Source organism: Prionailurus viverrinus, chromosome D2 (genome assembly GCF_022837055.1).
Source record: "Prionailurus viverrinus isolate Anna chromosome D2, UM_Priviv_1.0, whole genome shotgun sequence".
NCBI classification, from domain to species: domain Eukaryota; kingdom Metazoa; phylum Chordata; class Mammalia; order Carnivora; family Felidae; genus Prionailurus; species Prionailurus viverrinus.
This window is the reverse complement of record NC_062571.1, coordinates 72,892,126-72,912,411: the sequence shown is the minus strand read 5'-3', so window position 1 is coordinate 72,912,411 and position 20,286 is coordinate 72,892,126. Positions and strand designations below refer to the sequence as shown.

The 20,286-nt window shown below is 34.8% G+C and overlaps 1 protein-coding gene across 2 annotated transcripts in view; it reads right to left on the bottom strand.

Moving 5' to 3' along the window:
- ATRNL1 (attractin like 1) overlaps nucleotides 1-20,286 on the bottom strand; it is a 778,070-nt gene that overhangs the window by 413,545 nt on the left and 344,239 nt on the right. For both annotated transcript variants that reach the window (XR_007145488.1, XM_047826276.1), the window contains exon 25: nucleotides 10,363-10,424. Coding sequence is in view for 1 of the 2 variants with exons in the window: in XM_047826276.1 (XP_047682232.1) it covers nucleotides 10,363-10,424 (62 nt within the window). In the remaining variant the exon portion in view is untranslated. The remainder of the gene's footprint in view (nucleotides 1-10,362; nucleotides 10,425-20,286) is intronic.

Genomic DNA, 20,286 nt, shown 5'->3' with positions numbered 1-20,286 from the left:
TTAAAACACACTGCTATAGCTATTTTTGCATGGCTTTTGATGGAATGGATCCCACTTCAGGGTGCAGTGTCAGCTTGTTTTCAGTTGTTGCCCCAGTTCCTAGCCTATCAAAAGTGTGGAGAGTGCCAGCACCCTCTCCAACATTTGGTTCTTGTTTTTGCTTTGCTTTGTTTTTTGTTTGTTTGTTCATTTGTTTGTTTTAGCCACTGTAATAGGTATATGGGAAGTAGAATTATACTATGGTTTTAATTTGTATTCCCTGATGAAAATTAGGTTGAGCAATAAACATTGGCATTCCTTGACTTGCTAACAAAACTTAAGAATGGTCCACTTCTGTCACAGCCCTCTCTACTTGCTGAGTTTGTATTCTACTGGGAATGTTGATACTCCCTATAACAATACTTTGTTTCAGCCCATCTGTAGGCTGCGGTTACAATGCACTGGAAGCTCAGAAGCATTTTCAGGGCTGTTTGAGTCTGTCCTTCAGGTTCAGTCTGGGGCCTAAACCCAGTTCTAACCACCAGCTCAGTCTCAGATTCTTTGGTATGCTAATTAGGATCATAGCCTCATAAGTCCCAGAAATTCATAAACAACTTAGGGGATGTCTTTTTTTCTTTCTGTTATTTCCCAGATCCTTTCTGGTTCCCTGGGCTCCACTTTTTATCCTCTGCTCAGAAACTGCCCAGTTCTGTGATGGTGCCACATTCTGTGCTAGGAGGACAGAGAAAAGGAAAAAGCAATGGCGTTTGTCTTGGCCCTCTTGTAACCACAACTCTACCTTATATTAAAGAAGATTCCTCTCCCTCTGAGATTTGGCTCTTCCAGCTTCTCATTCCGAGCCATTTTTGCTGCAGCCAATGTTACTCCTGCAAGGCTGCTTGGGATCGGGGGTGAGTGAATTAAGGACAAAGAGGAAAAAATGGAAGGGGGTTCTCCAGTACTCACTCTGAGCTTTAAGAGTTTCCTTTGCAGGGGCATCTGGGTGATTCAGTTGGTTAAACATTGGACTCTTGACATTGCTTCAGGTCATGATCTCACAGTTCTTGGGTTTGAGCCCACGTTGGGGCTGACAGCACAGAGCCTGCTTGGGATCCTCCTTCTCCCTCTCTCTCTGGCCCTCCACACCCCCCTCTCAAAATAAATAAATAAACGTAAAAGAGTTTCCTTTTCTACACCATAACTCAGAATTAGGGGGTATTTCCAGAATGTTTCTTGTCTAGATCTCAGTAGTCACTCTGAGTTTTCAGCCTGCATTTAGTTTCAAGTCAGGGGATACCAAGGGAAAGTAACAGTAAATTCCCAAACAGTTCAGGGGCACTTTCAATTCTGGTCTTCTCTGATCTTCCTGCTGATACTTACTTTTCAGAATTATCAAATAGCTGCCCCTAGATTTTATCCAGGTTTTACAGTAGAAATCAGTGGGAGATTTCAAAAAAGATGGATAGGGGCGCCTGGGTGGCGCAGTCGGTTAAGCGTCCGACTTCAGCCAGGTCACGATCTCGCGGTCTGTGAGTTCGAGCCCCGTGTCAGGCTATGGGCTGATGGCTCAGAGCCTGGAGCCTGTTTCCGATTCTGTGTCTCCCTCTCTTTCTGCCCCTCCCCCGTTCATGCTCTGTCTCTCTCTGTCCCAAAAATAAATAAAAAACGTTGAAAAAAAATTTAAAAAAAGATGGATAGTTACAGCCTTCAACTTAAAGTCACTAGCTATATTAGCCTTAACAAGAGAGTCAGCCTGTCCTTTGAATCTTTGAAGCCAGGCATTGATTAACTTATTCTTTCCAGCTATGAAAGTCCTAGATGGCATCTTCTACCAATCTAAGGCTGTTTCATCTACACTGAAAATCTGTTGTTTAGTGTAGCCATCTTTGTTAACTATCTTAGCTAGATCTTCTGGATAATTTGCTGCAGCTTCTAAATCATACTTAGCGGTGAAAGATTAAAAGCTTTTCCTCTAAAATCAGGAAGAAGATACCTGCTTCTGCCACTTCTATCCAATGTGGTAGTGGATAGAGCAATTGACAAGAAAAAGAAATAAAAGGCACCCAAATTGGAAAAGAAGAAGTAAAATTATATGTTTGCAAATAATAGGACCTTATACGTACGAAACCCTAAAAGTTCCACAAACACAAAAAACTTAGAATTAATAAACAAATGCAGCAAAGTAGCAGGACACAAAGTCAACACAAAAATGTGCTGCAGTTGTATACACTAATTTCTGAAAAGAAATTAACTAAACACCTCCATTTACAATAGCATCAAAAAGGGTAAAATACTTGGGAATTAATCAAGAAAGTGAAAGATTTGCACAATAAAAACTATAAAATATTGCTGAAAATATATTAAAGACAAGTAAATGGAAAGACATTTCACATTCATGGATTTGAAGACTCAATACCTTCAAGATGTTGACACTATCCAAAGCAATCTACACATACCATACAATCCCTATCAAAATCCCAACTTTTTTTTTTCAGAAATGAAAAATTCATCCTAAAATTCATATGGAACCTCAAGGCCCACAGATAGCAAAGAAAAAAATAGACAAAAAGAAAAAAAAAATCTTGAAAAAAGAACAAAGTTGGAGGAGTCATACTTCTTGACTTCAAAACTTACAACAAAACTATAATAATCAAACCAGTGTGGCACCAGCATAAACATAGATATATAGGCCAATGGAATACAATAAAAAGCTCGGAAATAAACCTCCACATATCAGACAAAATACTCTTGTGACAAGAGCGCAAAGACCATTCTATGAAGATGGGACCACCTTTTCAACAAATAATGCTGAGAAAACTGCACTGAAATCAAATGCAAAAGATTAGTTAGACCCTTACCTAATACCACACACACACAAAAAAAAATGAATGCAAAATGGATCAATGACCTGAACACAATAGCTAAAACTATAAAACTCTTAGAAGAAAATATAGGACAAAAGCTGTAAGACATTGGTTTGGCAATGATTGGATATGACACCAAAGACATAGGCAACAATAGAAAAAAATAGACAAAATGGACTTCATAATAAAAACTTCTATTCACCAACAGAAACTATCAATAGAGTGAAAAGCAAGATACGTAGTAGGATGAAATAATTGAAAATCATGTATCTGATTAATTATCAGAGATTAATATCCAGGATGTATAAAGAGCTCCCACCATTCAACAAACAACAACAACAAAATAAACAAAACAAAGAACCTGATTCAAAAATGGGCAAAAGATTTGAATAGACATTTTTTGACAAAGAAGATATACAACTGGCAAGCACACAAAAGCATGCTAAACATTACTAATCATAAGGGAAATGCAAATCAAAACTGCACTAAGATACTACCTCACACACATTAGGATGGCTACCATCAAAAACGAACATAAAAAATTATAAGTGCTGGTAAGAATACAGAAAAATTGGAACCCCTGTGCACTGTTGGTAAGATTTTAAAATGGTACAACTGCTGTGGAAAACAGGAGGAAGGTTCCTCAAAAAATTAAAAACATAAAGGAACAGAAAGCAAGGTCTTGAGTACATGTTTGTACATTCATGATCATAGCAACATTATTCACAATAGCTAAAAGACAGAAACAGCTCAAGTGTCCATCAACAGATGAATAGTATATACATACAATGGAATATTATTCAGCCTTGTAAAGGAAGGAAATTCTGATAGTTGTTACAATAGGGATGAATCTTGAGAACATAATGCTAAGAGAAATAAACCAGTAACAAAAAGATAAATACTACATGATACCACTTACATAATGTACTGGAGTAGTCAAAAATCACAGAGACAGAAGGCTAAATGGTAACTGTCAGGGGTTGAAGGAAAGGAGATGGGAAATTATTATTTAATGGCATAGAGGTTCAGTTTTGTAAGACAAAAAGAGTTCTGGAGATGGAAAGTAGTGATAGCTGCATAATAATATGAATGTACTTATTATCACTAAACTGTTCACTTAAAAATGGTTAAGATGGCAAATTTTATGTGTATTTTATCCTAATAAAAAAATTGAGAGAAAAACAATAATTCATAAGAAAAAAAATAATAATTCTAGATTGTCTGCCCCTAAAACCATAATATTAAAACGAAAAAAAATATGAAGACAAAGTTGACAAATATGTACAAGTAACAGAGTGAAATAGCACTAAATCTCACTTAATAATATGTAGATGTAACATGAACATTGAAAAAGAACATATGGGAAAAAATACTAAGTTTTATTCTAATGGGCACCTATAATATACTGACTCCAATGATCTGAAAAACTCCATTATTATCAAGCAGGTGGAACATTTACAAATGTTGATCGCATCTTTGACAACAGAAAAAAATTGAAGAAATACAGAAGTATCATAAAGGTCTTTCACTGACTGAAGAAAAGCCAGTAAAAAAGACACACTGAAAAAATCCTACACATTTGGAAATTCAAAGACAGACTTCTAAATAATTCATGTGGAAATCATAAAAGAAATTAGAAAATACTTTGAATTACAGTTGATAAAAGTGCTATATATTAAACTCCATGGAATGCAGCTGAAACAGAATATTTTTAAAAAGTGGTACACCTAAATGCATATATTAGAACCATATAACTAGAAATTAATAAGCTTGATTACATGTTTAAATCAAAAATTTGGAAAAATAATACAGCAACTCCATAAAAGTAGAAGAAACATAAGCAGAAAACAATGAAAATAATGAATTAGAAAACAATAAAACATGGAACGAAGCTATTAAATGTGGTTTTTAAAAGGACTCCCAATACTGTCAAAGTTCTTAATGGCTTATCAAGAAAAAAATGAAATGTACAAAGAGGCAAAATTCACAATGAAAAGGGAGACATAACTCTAACATAAGTTCTGGAATATTAATATAGGAAAATATATGCCAATAAATTCTGAAAATAAAGTGGACAATTTCCTTAAACAAAATTATCAACTACATCAAGAAAAAATAGAAAACATGAGATGTAAATACTAATGAAATTTCATGAGAAACTGCAAAATCTACCCACAAAAATTCAAAGCATACAAAAACAAATTTAAAAACCTTACCAAAATTCATATGGTTTTACAGGGCAGTTCTACCAAACCTTCAAGTAACAGACAAATCTATTGTGCCAACTATTAAAATGTGCCTCACTGATCCCTGACTACAAAGAGCACAATTAATCAAAGGCCCCCACCATCCTTAGTCAAAGGCTGATACTGGGAGATGCAGAACTCCTCTGATGAGTGATTTGGCTTGCAGAGTGCACTGAAATCTCAGGCTCTTTCACTCAGCTACCTTTTCTTCCTGTTCCACTTCACAAAGGTCAGTTCAGCATTGTGGTCTAGAAGATCCGTCACCTTCTCCCCTGCTCTTTCCTCTGCAGGAGTTTCCCCTAATGCATTTACTGTATATTTAATCCCATCTTGGGTCTGCTTCTCTGAAGATTTATCTGGGTAATCAGGAGGTAAAAAGGGGATTTGGAACTGTCTCCTTCCTTCCTTGGCAGGCTAAAAGAACATCATCAATGTTAGTAGGGTGGTTGAAAGAATGCTTCCATTGCTAAAGCTTTCACCAGTGGGGATGTAGGGAAACATCTTCAAAAGAGTGTGGGTTGGCTGATTGCTGCTATGTTGTATTAATACGTGCAGTGTGATAATGAGAGACTGAAGGCCATTAACAAATATTAGTAACTAAATATAAAAGCTAGAGAGTTTCTTTTATAGCTTTAAATGAGGCCCTTTTCTTTGACATTGGAAAAGCCAATATGGATGATCAGCAGGATAATGATCTGGTTGTTAGAGTTGCAGAGCCCCAGAGATGATCGAATGTTCAGCCAGAACAGTTATCTCATGCAAAGACAAGGGCCATGGTTGGGAAAACCTAGCCCTTAAAATATGGGATAGGAATATTTAGAATGATATATCTAAATGAGGGCTTCTAAGGAAACTTCTGTTGTTCTACAACTCCCTTCCCTGGTAACAGAGACAATAACCACATCCCTACCAAGCTGCCATCACCTCCTCTCCTGCTTGCCAGACAGATAACTAGAGTATAATGACAGCATAATACATCTTGGCCTGATAAGAAAGGGAAGGTATTATACACTTGAAAGAGCTATAAGAATAACCTAGAATGTACTGGCAGGAATGAGGGGAGCGTGATGGGAACTGGATTTGGGTGGTGTCTAATCAAGAGAGATGGCAGGTAAGACTGGACAAGCAAAAATTCATGAATTTAGGGATATATTCTCAGGATCACAGGAGATATAATATCCCACTGAGGACTCTTGAGGATGGAGTGACTCTTAGAAGCCTGGAAAAAACAATGGCCAATTGAAAGTGTAATGGAAACACCTGAGTTGCCCAAGCAGATGGAAGAGAAAGGAACAAAGAAGTTGACAGAGGAAATATTCTAGAATGGATATATTATGTAAGACCAGAAGAACTACTGGTACACTGTGTTCCATAGGGCACACCACTCACCAAGGCTATTACAGAAGGAATATAATGATGAGGGAACATCTGCTTCACTAAGAAGTTCAGTGGTGGCTTTCTTCTACAGACTAGAGCTGACATCAGGAGAGGCAGTCTTGGGGTAGGCATTAAGTAATGGGGACCCAAAGTAAAAGATGCCAGGTGTCAGGGAATCCATGGCCCACAATTACCATAATGGTCAGTAAGTCTGTGGGAGCAGCCAAGGGGGTTAGCCCACAAAGAGCTGGGAAGATCATTAAGAATGTATGGTATCCTCAGGGGAAAACTAGGTGGACAGCCAACACTGGTGCTATTTAACATTTAGTTTTATTTTAAGTAAGAATGAAGAAACAACAGGCTAAGAATTGTTGCCCCAATAGAAAAATCATGACCCTCTGATCAGTTTCCAGATGAGCTAATTTACAAATCCAGAACCCCATGACGAGGTGGCTGGGTCCATAGAAGAAAGGACATCTTGAAACATCTTGAAAGTGTATAAAATGATCCTTTTTATACATACATATACATATACATATACATACATCTACATATGTAGATGTATACATCTACATATACAAAGGGACCTTTGTATGATCTATTTGTGTATATTTGGGTATACAATTACATACAGGCATATACATGGTTACATATATAATTCACGAGGAATAAACAGATATTTTGATTACTATTAGACATAGGTTGAGAGATGATACTCTTGATACTCAAGGACTAAAATGTCAAGATGGCCCCTTGTTAGATTTGGGGTGTCTTTAGGGGTCATGTAATAAATTCTGGCTCACAGTGGGCCAACTGTGTCTATGGATCCACCCAGCAATAATTTCCTCAGTTTTAAAATATATAATTAGAACGTAGGCTAGAGTAACCTCTACATTGTGTCCCTGGTCTGGGGGGTAGTATCTATCAGAGTGGGAAAGACTGAGTGGCAACCTTTAAAACTACCCTCCATCTGGTTAAGATGGTAAATCAACAGCATTATGTCATCCCAGTGGGATAGTGAAAATACGCACCACCATTAAAATTCTAAATGGTACGGGGCAGTATATCAGTATATCAGTATATCTAAATGGTACAGGGGCCTACTATATCTCCATTGAATTTACCAGGCTTACCTTCTTTTACAATAAATAATTTAGACTTTTCAGATTCACAAAGACTTTTCTCTTTCACATACCAGAAAAAAACATTTATTCTTAAAAAATGCCTTTCAGTTTTCTAATCCTTCATTATGTTATACTACAGACTCTCACAACAACAAAATCCCTTAATTCTATATAAGAAAGGACTGAGATTTCCACCTACTAACTAAGACCTACTTATGATAGTATAGAAAGCTAAGATCAGAGCCAGGCTATGCCTATAAATGATCTCCCTAGTACTTGCCCAATTATACTTACCATCAGAACTATGCCTAACATAAAGGTAAAAACTGACAGAGTTTGAGAACTGGCCTTCACAGAATCATGGCTAAACTGAAAAGCTGGCACATTCACCTCTGCTATTTCAGTAACTCAGTTAGAAACAGAAATAGCAATAACAGCGGCCTGATTGAAGATTGTCCAGAAATGCTGACCTGTTGAAAGCTCTCTTTTAAAATTTAGCAGTGGCTTTATTTAAAAAAAAAAAAAAAAAACCTTTAAAATATTCTGTCCATGTTTTTTCTTAACAATAAGATTTTTAAAACTAATTTACATTTCACTACTGAAAGAAATTTAAATGACAAAAAAACACATCAAATATATTTTATCTCACACAACAGTTAGAATATTTTATTTCACTTTGCCCATGATGACAACATAATAAATAGGATCATCTCTAAGACATGGTACACATTAACACTAGCCTTATTTTACTTAATAAAAAGGCTATTGAACTTAAATGTGCATACAAATTCAAAAGCTTAAAATAAAACCCTAAACACTTAAATAATTTACATATATATTCAACTTTGTGAATTTTTATACAGAGCTGAACTTTTCTGTATATTTCTATTCACGCCCTTCTGCATGGAAAAAGTTTTATTTTGATGCAGTAAATAATGCTTGTTTGATTATAACTTCTAATACTTTCCCAAAACACACTGTAACTTAGTTAATAGCCCTAAAATCCTTTTATACTCAGAAATACAAAGTCATAAAACATTAAATATATTTAAGACACTTTCTTATTTCATTTTTAAGGGGAAAATTTTAAGTAGGCACACATGTTAGTGATAAATATGTTTATACTGTTAAATTCTGGAAATTACAACTTTTAAAGGGACATAGACAAACATGATTGTTTTCAGGGCAAAGTGACCGATGTAGCAAAGGTTTTGACAACAGAACTGGATACATAGGGAATACGTAAATTGGAAAAAAGAGTTTAGAAAACTGAAGGGCTATAAATGCAGAAGAGAGATTAGACTTGCTATGTGTTGCCGTATGGATGAATGAGAAGTGGTATTATGGGGAGACAGATTTCATCTCAATTACAAAGGACAATTAGTTATCTGAAGATAGAAAATGTTATCTCAGGAGATGATGCATTTTCGTCATTAAAGGCATTTGGGCATAAGCTGGATGAGGGGTTGGGCAAATTATGTCCGCAGGCAGAATTCAGCCCACCAGCTGCTTTTGTAATAAAGGTTTATTGGAACAGAGCCACTCCCATTTGTTTCCTTATTGGCTATGTCAGTTTAGTACTGTAGCAGAATGTTTGCATCCATGCAACAGAGACAGTACAGCCCACAAATCCTGAAATATTTACGATCCGGCCCTTCCCTACGGGAAAGGCTTTAGGAATTTAAGTATCGGAGGGGTGTCTGGACAAGATAACCAATAATGGTTACTCTGGCATTTAAGAAAGTGCTTAGCATATCAACCATATCAAGGATCTGGTTGTACAGGTTTCACTGCATAAGGCAGTCCAGCCAACTTGGTGAGTAGAGTCAAAATTCATACTGCACTCGGTAAAGTTGTATGCCATAATGTAGGGCTATGTCTGCCAAAATTGTCTAATTTGCATGAAGGCACCCAGCGCACCAGCACAACCTGTACATATAATAATCATATTAACAAAAGCAATATCCCTTCCTCTACAGATGATCTAAGATGCCATAACACAGATATCCTATCACTGACTCAATTTTTCTCCCAATCCAAGGTTTCTTTATTTACATCCCATGGAATTAATAATAGATGTTCCCCCAAAAGAGTTTTCACATTTTATGAAGTGCTACGAGCTCTACCTTCTTTTTAGAAAGATACGTAGCAAATTAGCACATTAAAATCTCTAAGGAAAAAAAAATTCTTGCAATGTCAGTAGAAGTAATGTCAGTTACAAACTAAAAGAGCCGTATTTTCCAAACTTGTTTAATCATGGAAACGTTTTTATGAACTTACTGTTAATATCTCAAATAACTAATATTTTAGGGATGATGCTCTATTCAAAGTTGTATTTAGTATTTCCAGATTAGAAGCTCATTGAGGACAGAAAATGTACTCTCTACAGATTTTTAGCACATGGCTAAGCACATATGATAATTACCTGACAAATAATTGAACTAACAGTAGGAGATGTACCTAATCAATATGGTGACTATACTGCTAATTTCATTAATTAAAGTAGGCTTTGATTACTTATGTGACAGGAACACAAAGATATCTTCTTTCCACTGATTCCATTAGCAATTATATAGTCCAACAGCAAAATAATCTTGAAAAGTACATTTCAAGTATGGTTCTTCTGCTCTGTTATATATTTAAGTATATGAAGCTATTCAAGACACAGCATTGATGTTTTAAGGTTAAAGACTTGATAAATTACCAAACAGGTTGATAGAACATTATCAGAATACAGGTTTAATAAATTTGAAGTCAGTAAAAGCAAATTACCTGAAGAAGGTGACAAAAAACTGCACAAGATCCATGATTGTGTTGTGTTGTGAGAATGCAATCTGCAAGATCAAAATAAAAGAAAGTTTGAAACTTAATCTATGTTGTTCTCCAATATCTGTGGTGAGTTTCATGGCATTTGAAAATATAGTATTTTTAAATCGTCAAAAGATTTGTATCATTATACTAAAAATCATATATGCTTTGATTTCATATATGAAATCAAAACTTCATCTAGAACATCTAATAAAGTCAACAACCGACAATGATGGCCTTTACATAGGCTATTACATTAAATGATTTTAGAAAACTATTATGAAATTACTTCAAGAATGTATGCTAAGTTTCATGTGCAATTCTGACATTAAATGTGCGTAACTAAAACACGTAAACGAGTTTCTACATTTAATAATGATCACAGTTTGTATCAGTACAGGTAATAATTGCTTATAAGCTGAAAAAATAGGGGCGCCTGGGTGGCGCAGTCGGTTAAGCATCCGACTTCAGCCAGGTCACGATCTCGCGGTCCGTGAGTTCGAGCCCCGCGTCAGGCTCTGGGCTGATGGCTCAGAGCCTGGAGCCTGTTTCCGATTCTGTGTCTCCCTCTCTCTCTGCCCCTCCCCCGTTCATGCTCTGTCTCTCTCTGTCCCAAAAAAAAAAATAAATAAACGTTGAAAAAAAAATTAAAAAAAAAAAAAATAAATTTCAACTCCGTTAAGGATATGGAGAATTTATCTTTATGCATATATTTATATGTATATATACATACAAAGACACACACATATATATTTTAAGTTTATTTATTTTGAGAGACAGCATGTAGGGGAGGAGCAGAGAGAGAGGAAGAAAGAAAATCCTAAGCAGGCTCCATGTTCTCAGCACAGAACCTGACATGGGGCTTAAGCTCACAGTGAGATCATGACCTGAGCCAAAATCGAGTCGGATACTTAAGCCACTGAGTCACCCAGGCGCCCCCCTCCCATATATTTTTGTCAAGACAAGCTATATGTGTGCATACAACTATTTTGTCATATTCTACTCAGAGAATAATATATGTCACTTCATTTTATAATTTCATGTTATTAAGAAATGAACTTTGAGGGGTGCCTGGGTGGCTTAGTCAGTTAAGCTTCTGACTCTTGATTTTGGCTCAGGTCATAATCTCATAGTTTCGTGACTTAAAGCCTGGAGTCGGGCTCTGTGTTGACAGTGCAGACCCTGCTTGGGATTCTCCCTGTCTCTCTGCCCCTCCCCTGCTTGCACTGTCTCTGTCTCTCTTAAACAACTACATTAAAAAAAAAAGAAAGAAATGAATTCTGAGAGGTGAAACTAGTCAATAAACTAAAGTTGTTCTGCATTTCTGCTAACATAGATTATACTGTAACACAATACTCAGAAAGTACTGTATAGTGTATTAGTCAATAATGCAGTATCTAAATGGAGAATTTCTGGTTTTGAAATCTACCTTTCCACTTACTAGGTGTAAATATTTTGGAAAACTAACTTATTTGTGTCTCAGCTGTCCCATATGTGAAAGGTCAAAATAAAAGTACCTACTTCATAGTGCTAGAGAAAAGACTAACTGAATTAATAAAAATAAAATTCTTGCCATAATATCTGCTACGTAGAAGGTATAATAAATATTAGTATACTTTTACATCACGTATAGAAGATATGGTCAACATAAATGAATTTTCCAAGACAGCTGAATCTAAACCATCAAGGTACTGAAATCTCTTTTTCCTTTAATAATCTTTTATGAAAATCATTCAAAACCATGGCAGTGAATTTTCACTTCCAGTAAAAATGGAGTAAAAGGGATATCTCTACTTCCTTAAACTAGAAAACTATACAAAGTTTTTGAAAATAAATTTTAGACATTGGACAAAAGGCAGAGGAAGATATAATCCATCAGGTAAAGGAATACAAAAGAGATGAGCCTTACAATTATCCAGCTTTCAGTGCAAAGAAATAACACCAAGGAATTTAAATGGCAATCTAGGGGCGCCTGGGTGGCGCAGTCGGTTGAGCGTCCGACTTCAGCCAGGTCACGATCTCGCGGTCCGTGAGTTCGAGCCCCGCTCGAATATTTATATTTTATTTTTATATTTATATTTTAAATATAAAAGTATTTTTAAGACAAGTAAACAAAACACTAATACACATGAAAATATCTACAATATTCTACATTTTCCCAAAGAATGTCTGACTAAATAAAGTAGGAGTTAAAGGAAGGACCTACAAGTTATAATCATGAACTAAAGCACTAAAACATTTCAAAACTTCAACTATATTATCTACCTATACCTATTAATATAAAAGAAGAAAAAGCTTTCACAAGAAATATGACTAATATTTTGACTCCAGCTTGTCTAGAGGATAATCTGGGATTCCACTAGCAGGGTGATGAGACACCTAGACTTGCCAAATTAACACATTTTCCAATATGCCAAAACAATAGCTGCATTTCTTCACAAATTAGGTGACAGTGTAATGCTTGAACATGAAGTAAAGTACTGAAGTAAAGACCCTGACCAACTTTTGTTACAGACAACACTCTACCACCTTTCACAATGAGGAGCATAATGATGGGATAAAAAATTGATGGCGGAGGTCTGTGTCAGAAAGTGTATCTGAAATACAAACTGCCTTAAAAACAGAAGCAAGAGAGACCCTAAAGTAACATATCTGTTAACATAAATGCGCCCAAGAGGAAATGCAGACTTGGCAGAAGCAATCTCTGTACTCAGCGTATCATCGGGGTGCTTCTGCCTCAAGTTGAAAGTATCCCGTATTGTCTGTTCAAAAGGGAAGTCAGCATTACCAAGCACTGTGCAAATCTTTCAAAAGGTTGCTCACCCTGAGACTTTCTACAGGAAATTCTACAGGACACAGCCTATGGAAAACACTGTCAGACAGCTCACACGTAGCCACAGGCTTAATAATGACATTGGACCGATTCTAGAAATGGAAGGCAGATCCAAGGAGCATTTGATATCATTGGTGAACAAAGCCAAGCAGACTCTAATTCAAGCAGATCCCCTCATATGAGGAGCCAATTTATTCATCCATCGCGTATTTCACTTAGTATCTACTACATTCTGAATACCACACCAAGTCCTTGGATGCATCAGTGAAAAATAACATCAAAATTCTTAATGGTGTTGGTGCGGGAGGACAAAAACAGTAATAATAAACTACATAGTGTATTAGAACTTGGTTAAGTGCTAATGGGGGAAAAAAACATTAAAAGTATCCTATATTTTGGTAACATAGCGTGTCAACTATACTTCAGTTTTAAAACGTATCCTATTTTTTATACTAACGTATGTAAGACAAGAAATCACTCCTTGGTGTGTAAAAGTGTGCAAAAGTGCTGGGAAGCGACAGGAGGAAAGGGAGGGGTAGCAGAAAAATATGAAACACAGCATTAGGTTCAGATGCATCTTGCTGTCCTGGGTTTTTCTCTATCTAGAACAGAATCCAGCAGCTCCAGGATCCTTTCAATGAACCTGGAAGGCCCACAGGGAAAGGAATAAGGATAAACAGAGGGAGAACCATTCTAAGTGAAGTTGAGCAACAGATCTTCATGTGGCTGACTCTGTATCATCCAGATAAGACCCCAAATATCACACTTCTCTCAAACACTCTCTGAAGTAGGTGCCGTCTCCCTTACTCCATACTCTTGTGTGAACTTATTTCTTCTATACTTCAATCTGAAATTATCTTATTTTACAAGTTATAATCATTAATTAAATCATTAGTTAAAATGTCTTTCTCCACTAAAACGTAAGCTCTGTGAGAAGAGCAGCCTTGTTCATCTTGTTCATAACCCTGTTCCAGTACCTAGAACAGCATTTGGTACCTAGCAAGCACTTAATAAAACTTTGCTGAAAAAATGAATACATTTAATAGCAAAATTTAACAAAAGATTATTCTTATGACTTCATATAGTCTTAAGATCCATGAGAGGAAGCTGGTACAGATGTTATTCTGAAAAACAGTTTTAAAGTTTTTATTCATTTAAATTTCTTTCATAAATCAGTATTCATATGGATTATAATTGCCTACTAATTACAGATCATAAAATACTATTTTTACTTATAAAATTGACATTTATTATAAAGTTCAGGAGTTTTGTAAAATGTGATCCTTGTATAAAAATTTTTCTTTATTTTTAATCAAAGAAAAATTTTATAAGATCTACCATTTACAATTTTAGCTACAATATTTTGGAACTGAGATACCAAAAATGATTTCTTGCTATGTATTTTTACCTCAGCTTCTTAATTTCAACAGTAAACATCTTTAACTGTTCTTAACTATGTTGGTTTCTATAATTTCTCTCAGGTGAATTAGATCAGACTACAATCTCCTTATCCAATATAGGTTGCATTACGTGAAACATTATTTTTTAAACCAAAAAAAAAAAATTAGACTGCCTTAAAAGAGTGATCATTTAGCCAATTTTATTTAAAAAACAGTGAGTCAAATCAATAACAGTAACAACACCCTAAATTTGTAGTGTCCCTGAGAGTATATCTCTGAGGATACAGAATATTTCTGACCCTAAATTCTATAATGGTCTAATTGGAAAGATTTCTATTGGTTGATGCCATTGCTAGAACATGGCCCTTTGAAGATAATCAATATGTTCTATTTTGGTTCTGTGGTCATTCCATGAAAAATATGACAAGTTTACTCAAAGTGCATTTAAAGTTAGTTTTAAACTTTAGCCATCATAAATGCACCACCGAAATTCCTTTTTCTATAAGGATGTTATTTAAGATATCTAATAATTATTCAAAGAAATTTTTTCAAAATTAAGAGATTAATTATGGGAAAATGGGAAAATCTCATAATATCTTAATTTTTCTCATGTTTTTAAAAAGCCTCCAAACAATTTAGTGACATGCTAAGAAACAGAGTTAGCTGAAACTATGGCAACAATGATGATAATATATTTTGATCATTTGATCTTACATTGCAAATTCATATTGAAAACATGTCTAAAATCTAAAATTTGAATTTAAGATATGCTATATTTTTCATTAACTAATAATAATGATCAACATTTTGAGTTTATGATTGGATGAAGAAAGCTGCATTAAATGCCTTTGGATACAGAAGGAGATTAATAGCTTGATATTTACCACAAATGTCAGAATTTGTAAGAGAGAAGAAAATGTTAACTTGAAGGACAAAATAGTGTGTTTGTGCAAAATGTCAGCCTGCCATAAATAAACCCTGATATAATATGGGATAAACAAAAATGAAAATATAAAGGGATGTGCTGAAATTATCACGTTCATCTAACAAACTGAAATTAAAAGAGCAGTTCCTCAAACTATTATTTGGATCACAGTCTTTCAAAATGCTGACATAAAAGCACACTTGCATAATGGAAGTTAGTCACCTAGTCATGTCAACGACAAGCTATGTTTCAGGCAAGCAATTCGAGATCTTGAGTTTTCATTTAATCAATTTTTTCAAGTAAATAAAAGCAGACTAGGGTTTAAATTAGCTATTACTAGATAAAACCAACTATGACAATCTATTCCGGATCAGCATAAACTTCCTACCGATAATTAGCACGCTCCTTATTAATATAATATGTACCATTCCTTACAAAGTAATGTTTCAAAATACAGGGCTAAATGTAAAATGAATGTAATAAAACCTATTTCTGGATAAAGATATGTGAGATGAACATACAGACAAGTCTGTCTAAATATTACACATATTGATCTGATTATAAATTCTTGAATATTGTTTATAAAATTTAATGGGCTTAATTCTTTTTAAAAGCAAATTAATTATCTTAGTGAAGTACTTTCCTCCTGGCATTAATGCAAAAACTTACCTGGTTTCTCTGTCTTTACATCACACCCCTCTGGTCACTCCTCACCTAGCTGACAAAATGCTCTTTTTAAAAATGAAAAAGGTTTCTGTAATTCCCCTCTTCACAGTTCCACACTCCCCTAACTAATACTGATATCATTATTAACCACAGTCCATACTGTATTCAGATGTCCTCTCTCTACTCCAGGATCACATCCAGGATACCAGATAACATTTAGTCATTCGTTATGTCTCCTTTGGCTCCTCTTGGCTATGACAGTTTCTCAGACTTTCTTTCTTTTTTATTATTTTCACAGTTTTGAGGAGTAATAGTAAGGCATTTGGTAGAATGCACATCAAGCAGCATTTGTAAAGTGTTTTTCTTATGATTAGACTGAGGTTATGGGTTTTTGAAACGAAGAGCACAGAGATTAAGTGCAATTTTTGTCACTTCATACCAAAGGTATAGACTATCAGTGTGACTTATTTCTGCTGATGGTAACCTTGGTGACCTGGCTGAAACGGTGTTTGTCAAGTTTTGGTTTCTCTCTGTAAAATTACTCTTTTTTACTACTTTCCCATATTGTACTCTTTTGAAGGAAGTTCTCATGTACATTTAAGTGGGAAATTATAGGCTACCTTCTTTGGTACATGCTATCAACATAAACTATTTGGAAACATGGAGTTTGACCATTTATTTATTTAATGATTTATTTATATCACTATGGACTCATGTATATCTATTTTATACTTTTGCAGTATGATCCAATATTACCTTACTTTGTTGTTGAAACTGTTCCAGCTTTAGCCATTGTGAGTTCTTTCATTTGGTTCTGGTGTCCTTTTGACATATTCCCATAGTTGTGTGTTTTGTTTTTTTGTTTTAATGCTTCCTTACTTTCTAGCAGTACAAGGTACTCCAGGATCACCTGTGTATTTGCTACACTAGTCCTTGAATCAACGATTTCCTCCAAGGAGTTTCTTTACATGAGGATGGTATCAGAAACCAAACCCTAGGCAGTAGGTTTGCTCGTTGCTGCTATGTTGTCATTGTCTCTAGGCTGAGCCCACAGAACAAGGAAATATGTGTGTGTGTGCTAACCTGTGTATATACACACATATCTATAAATATTTCTATACATATAAGCATCTGTATCCATATGAAGCTAACCATGAGTTCATACTGATGTCTGTACATGTTTTTAAGATGATTTCATCAGACAGAGGAATATTCCATATATATTCCATATACAGTAAAACCTTGGATTGCAAGTAACTTGTTCTGTGTTTTGCAAGATGAGCAAACATTTCTAATAAATTTTAACTTGATAAATGAGCCATGTCTTGCAGTATGAGTAATACGTGATGCCAAACATCACATGATCACAACTGAGCCAATGGTACTTCCCTCTCTCTCTCTCTCTCTCTCTCTCTCTCTCATTCACTGCAAGATTATGGGTGATTGTCTCCCATGCTCAGATGCTTGGTCTCAGGCCATGGTGTTTGGCAGAAGTCAGTGATTTTTCAGAACATTGGAAAATGCCCACAACTGGCATTAGTGTATTTTTTGTCACTTCAAAGCACCTACGGACAGGCCTTTGCTTTTCCATACAAGAGTAAGCTTAGGAATGCTTTGCTTAATTGTAGGTCAGGCTGCCCACAGATATAGACCCTTTCCTCTGCTGCCTTATTGCTAGTTATGTTAAATACAGTATATGACAAGAGTTTATTAATATTGTACTGTAGTCAGTATACAATAGCCCCCAAGCCGAAATGGTTGAAAATAAGTGCAGTAAGAAGAAGGAGATAATTACGGTGGAAGTAAAGAAGGAAATCATCAAGTACCAGTGAGGTATGAGAGTGGTCAAAACTGCAAGATTCTATAAGTCTACGACTGCATTACGTCTGTGGAGGGGGAAGAGGAAAAGGCAGAAGAATCCCTCACTGCAAATGAGATTATGGAGATGTGTAAAATGGGACACGGTGCAAAATTTTGTAGAAAAGCACATCCCAGTAAGGCTGTGGCAGTGCAAGCAATGAACGTATTTCATGACAATCCAGTATCACATTTCCGTGAAATCCTCAAAAGGAGGCAAAGGCAAGTGTCCTTGGATAGGTTCCTTGTTAAATCTTCACGAAAAGAAAAAGATTCCACTGAGCCAATAGATAGCAGTGATGCTGATAGTGAAAGTCGTCCTACACAATAACTTCCTCTCTCTTGTCTCCCTCACACCAGCCACAAAGGTTTTCAAAGGTGAATGCAGGTTAATTTGTTTATTTTTCTTTATATTTTGTATTTTCTTTAGTATTTTATATTATACTATAGTATTGTAATCATTTTTATATGAATATTTTTAGGTTGTGGAATGAATCATTATTTCTTATGGGGAAATTCGCTTTGATATACAAGTGCTTTGGATTACAAGAATGTTTCCAGAATGAATTATGCTCACAAACCAAGGTTTTACTGTATGTTCCATATATATTATAATATGTTATATTATATTATATATATATTACATTAATATATAATTAATAGCATATATATACATACATACACACACATATACATACATACAGAGAGAGAGAGGCTGGTTCTTCTAAAAGATCAATAAAGTTAGTAAGTCTCTAGTCAGATCAAGAAAAAAGAGAGAAGTCACAAATTACCAACATCAGGAATGAAAGATGGGACATTATTATAGACCCTACAGAAAAGGGTAAGATAATTTTTCAAATAAATTAATGCCCATAAATTAATATCCTTGACAAAGTGGAAAACTTCATTGCAATACATGAAATATCATAGCTCCCTTAAGAAAAAATAAATAACTTAAATAGTATTATAACTATTAAGCATATTAAATTTCTCATTTAAAACCTTTAAACAACAAAACCAAAACACCAAATAATCAACTATAGGCATATGATTTCATTGGAAAATTCTAAATACTTAAGTAAGAAGTAGCATCATATCTACAAATCTTTTAGAACATAGACAAGGAGATAACACTTTTATTAACATTTATTTTATGAAACCAGCATTACCCTGATAACAAAACCAAACGTAAGAAAAAAATCTAGACAGAAATATCTTTCATTAATAGCAGAATAAAATCCTCAGTAAATATCAGCAAACTGAACCCAGCAATATATAAAAAGGATAATAAATCAATGCCAACTGTGGTATATCCCAGAAATGCAAACCCAGTTCGACATTCAAAATTAATCAATGTAGTTTACCAAGCCTAAAGACTAAAAGTGAATTACCAAAAAAATCATTCTAATAGATGCAGAAAAAGTATCTGAAAGAATTCAACATCAGTCTTAATTAAAAAAAAAAAACTCAGTAAAATAAGTGCACAAGAAAACTACTCTAAAGAACTTTTGAAAACCCTTTAGCTAACACAGCATGCAATGGTGAAGGATGGAATGCTTTCCCTTTGGCATTGGCAACAAAGCAAGAATGTCTGCTTTCACAACTTCTCAATAACACACTGAACCTCTTACCAGTGAGATAAAACAAGAAAAAAATTTTGGAAAGAACTGTAAAGGAAGAAATAATATTCTATTTTCAGACAGCATGATTTTTAATCCCCCAAACTAATATAAATAATAAACGAATTTAATAACTTCATGGAATACAAAATCTATTGCATTGCTACATACTAAAAATAAACCATTGAAAATAAAAGTGAAAAAATTCAATTTATAACAGTATCAAAAACTGTGAAATTACTTAAGTCTGATAAAATATATGCAAAAACATATGTTGAATATTATAAAATACTAACAAAAGAAATCAAATTTGACCTAGATAAATAGAGATATACTGTAGTCATGAATTATAAGACTCAAAAGAATTATGATGTCAATTCTGACATATAAATTCCATGCAATCATAATCAAAATCTCAGAAGAATTTCTTACAGAAATTAAAAGAAAAGGCGATTCTAGTATTATATGGAAATGCAAAGAAAGCGGAATAGCCAAAACAATTTTGAAAACAAGAACAAAACTGAAAGACTCACACTATCTGATTCAATAGTTACAAAAAAGCTATTGGAACCAAGGCAATATGAACTG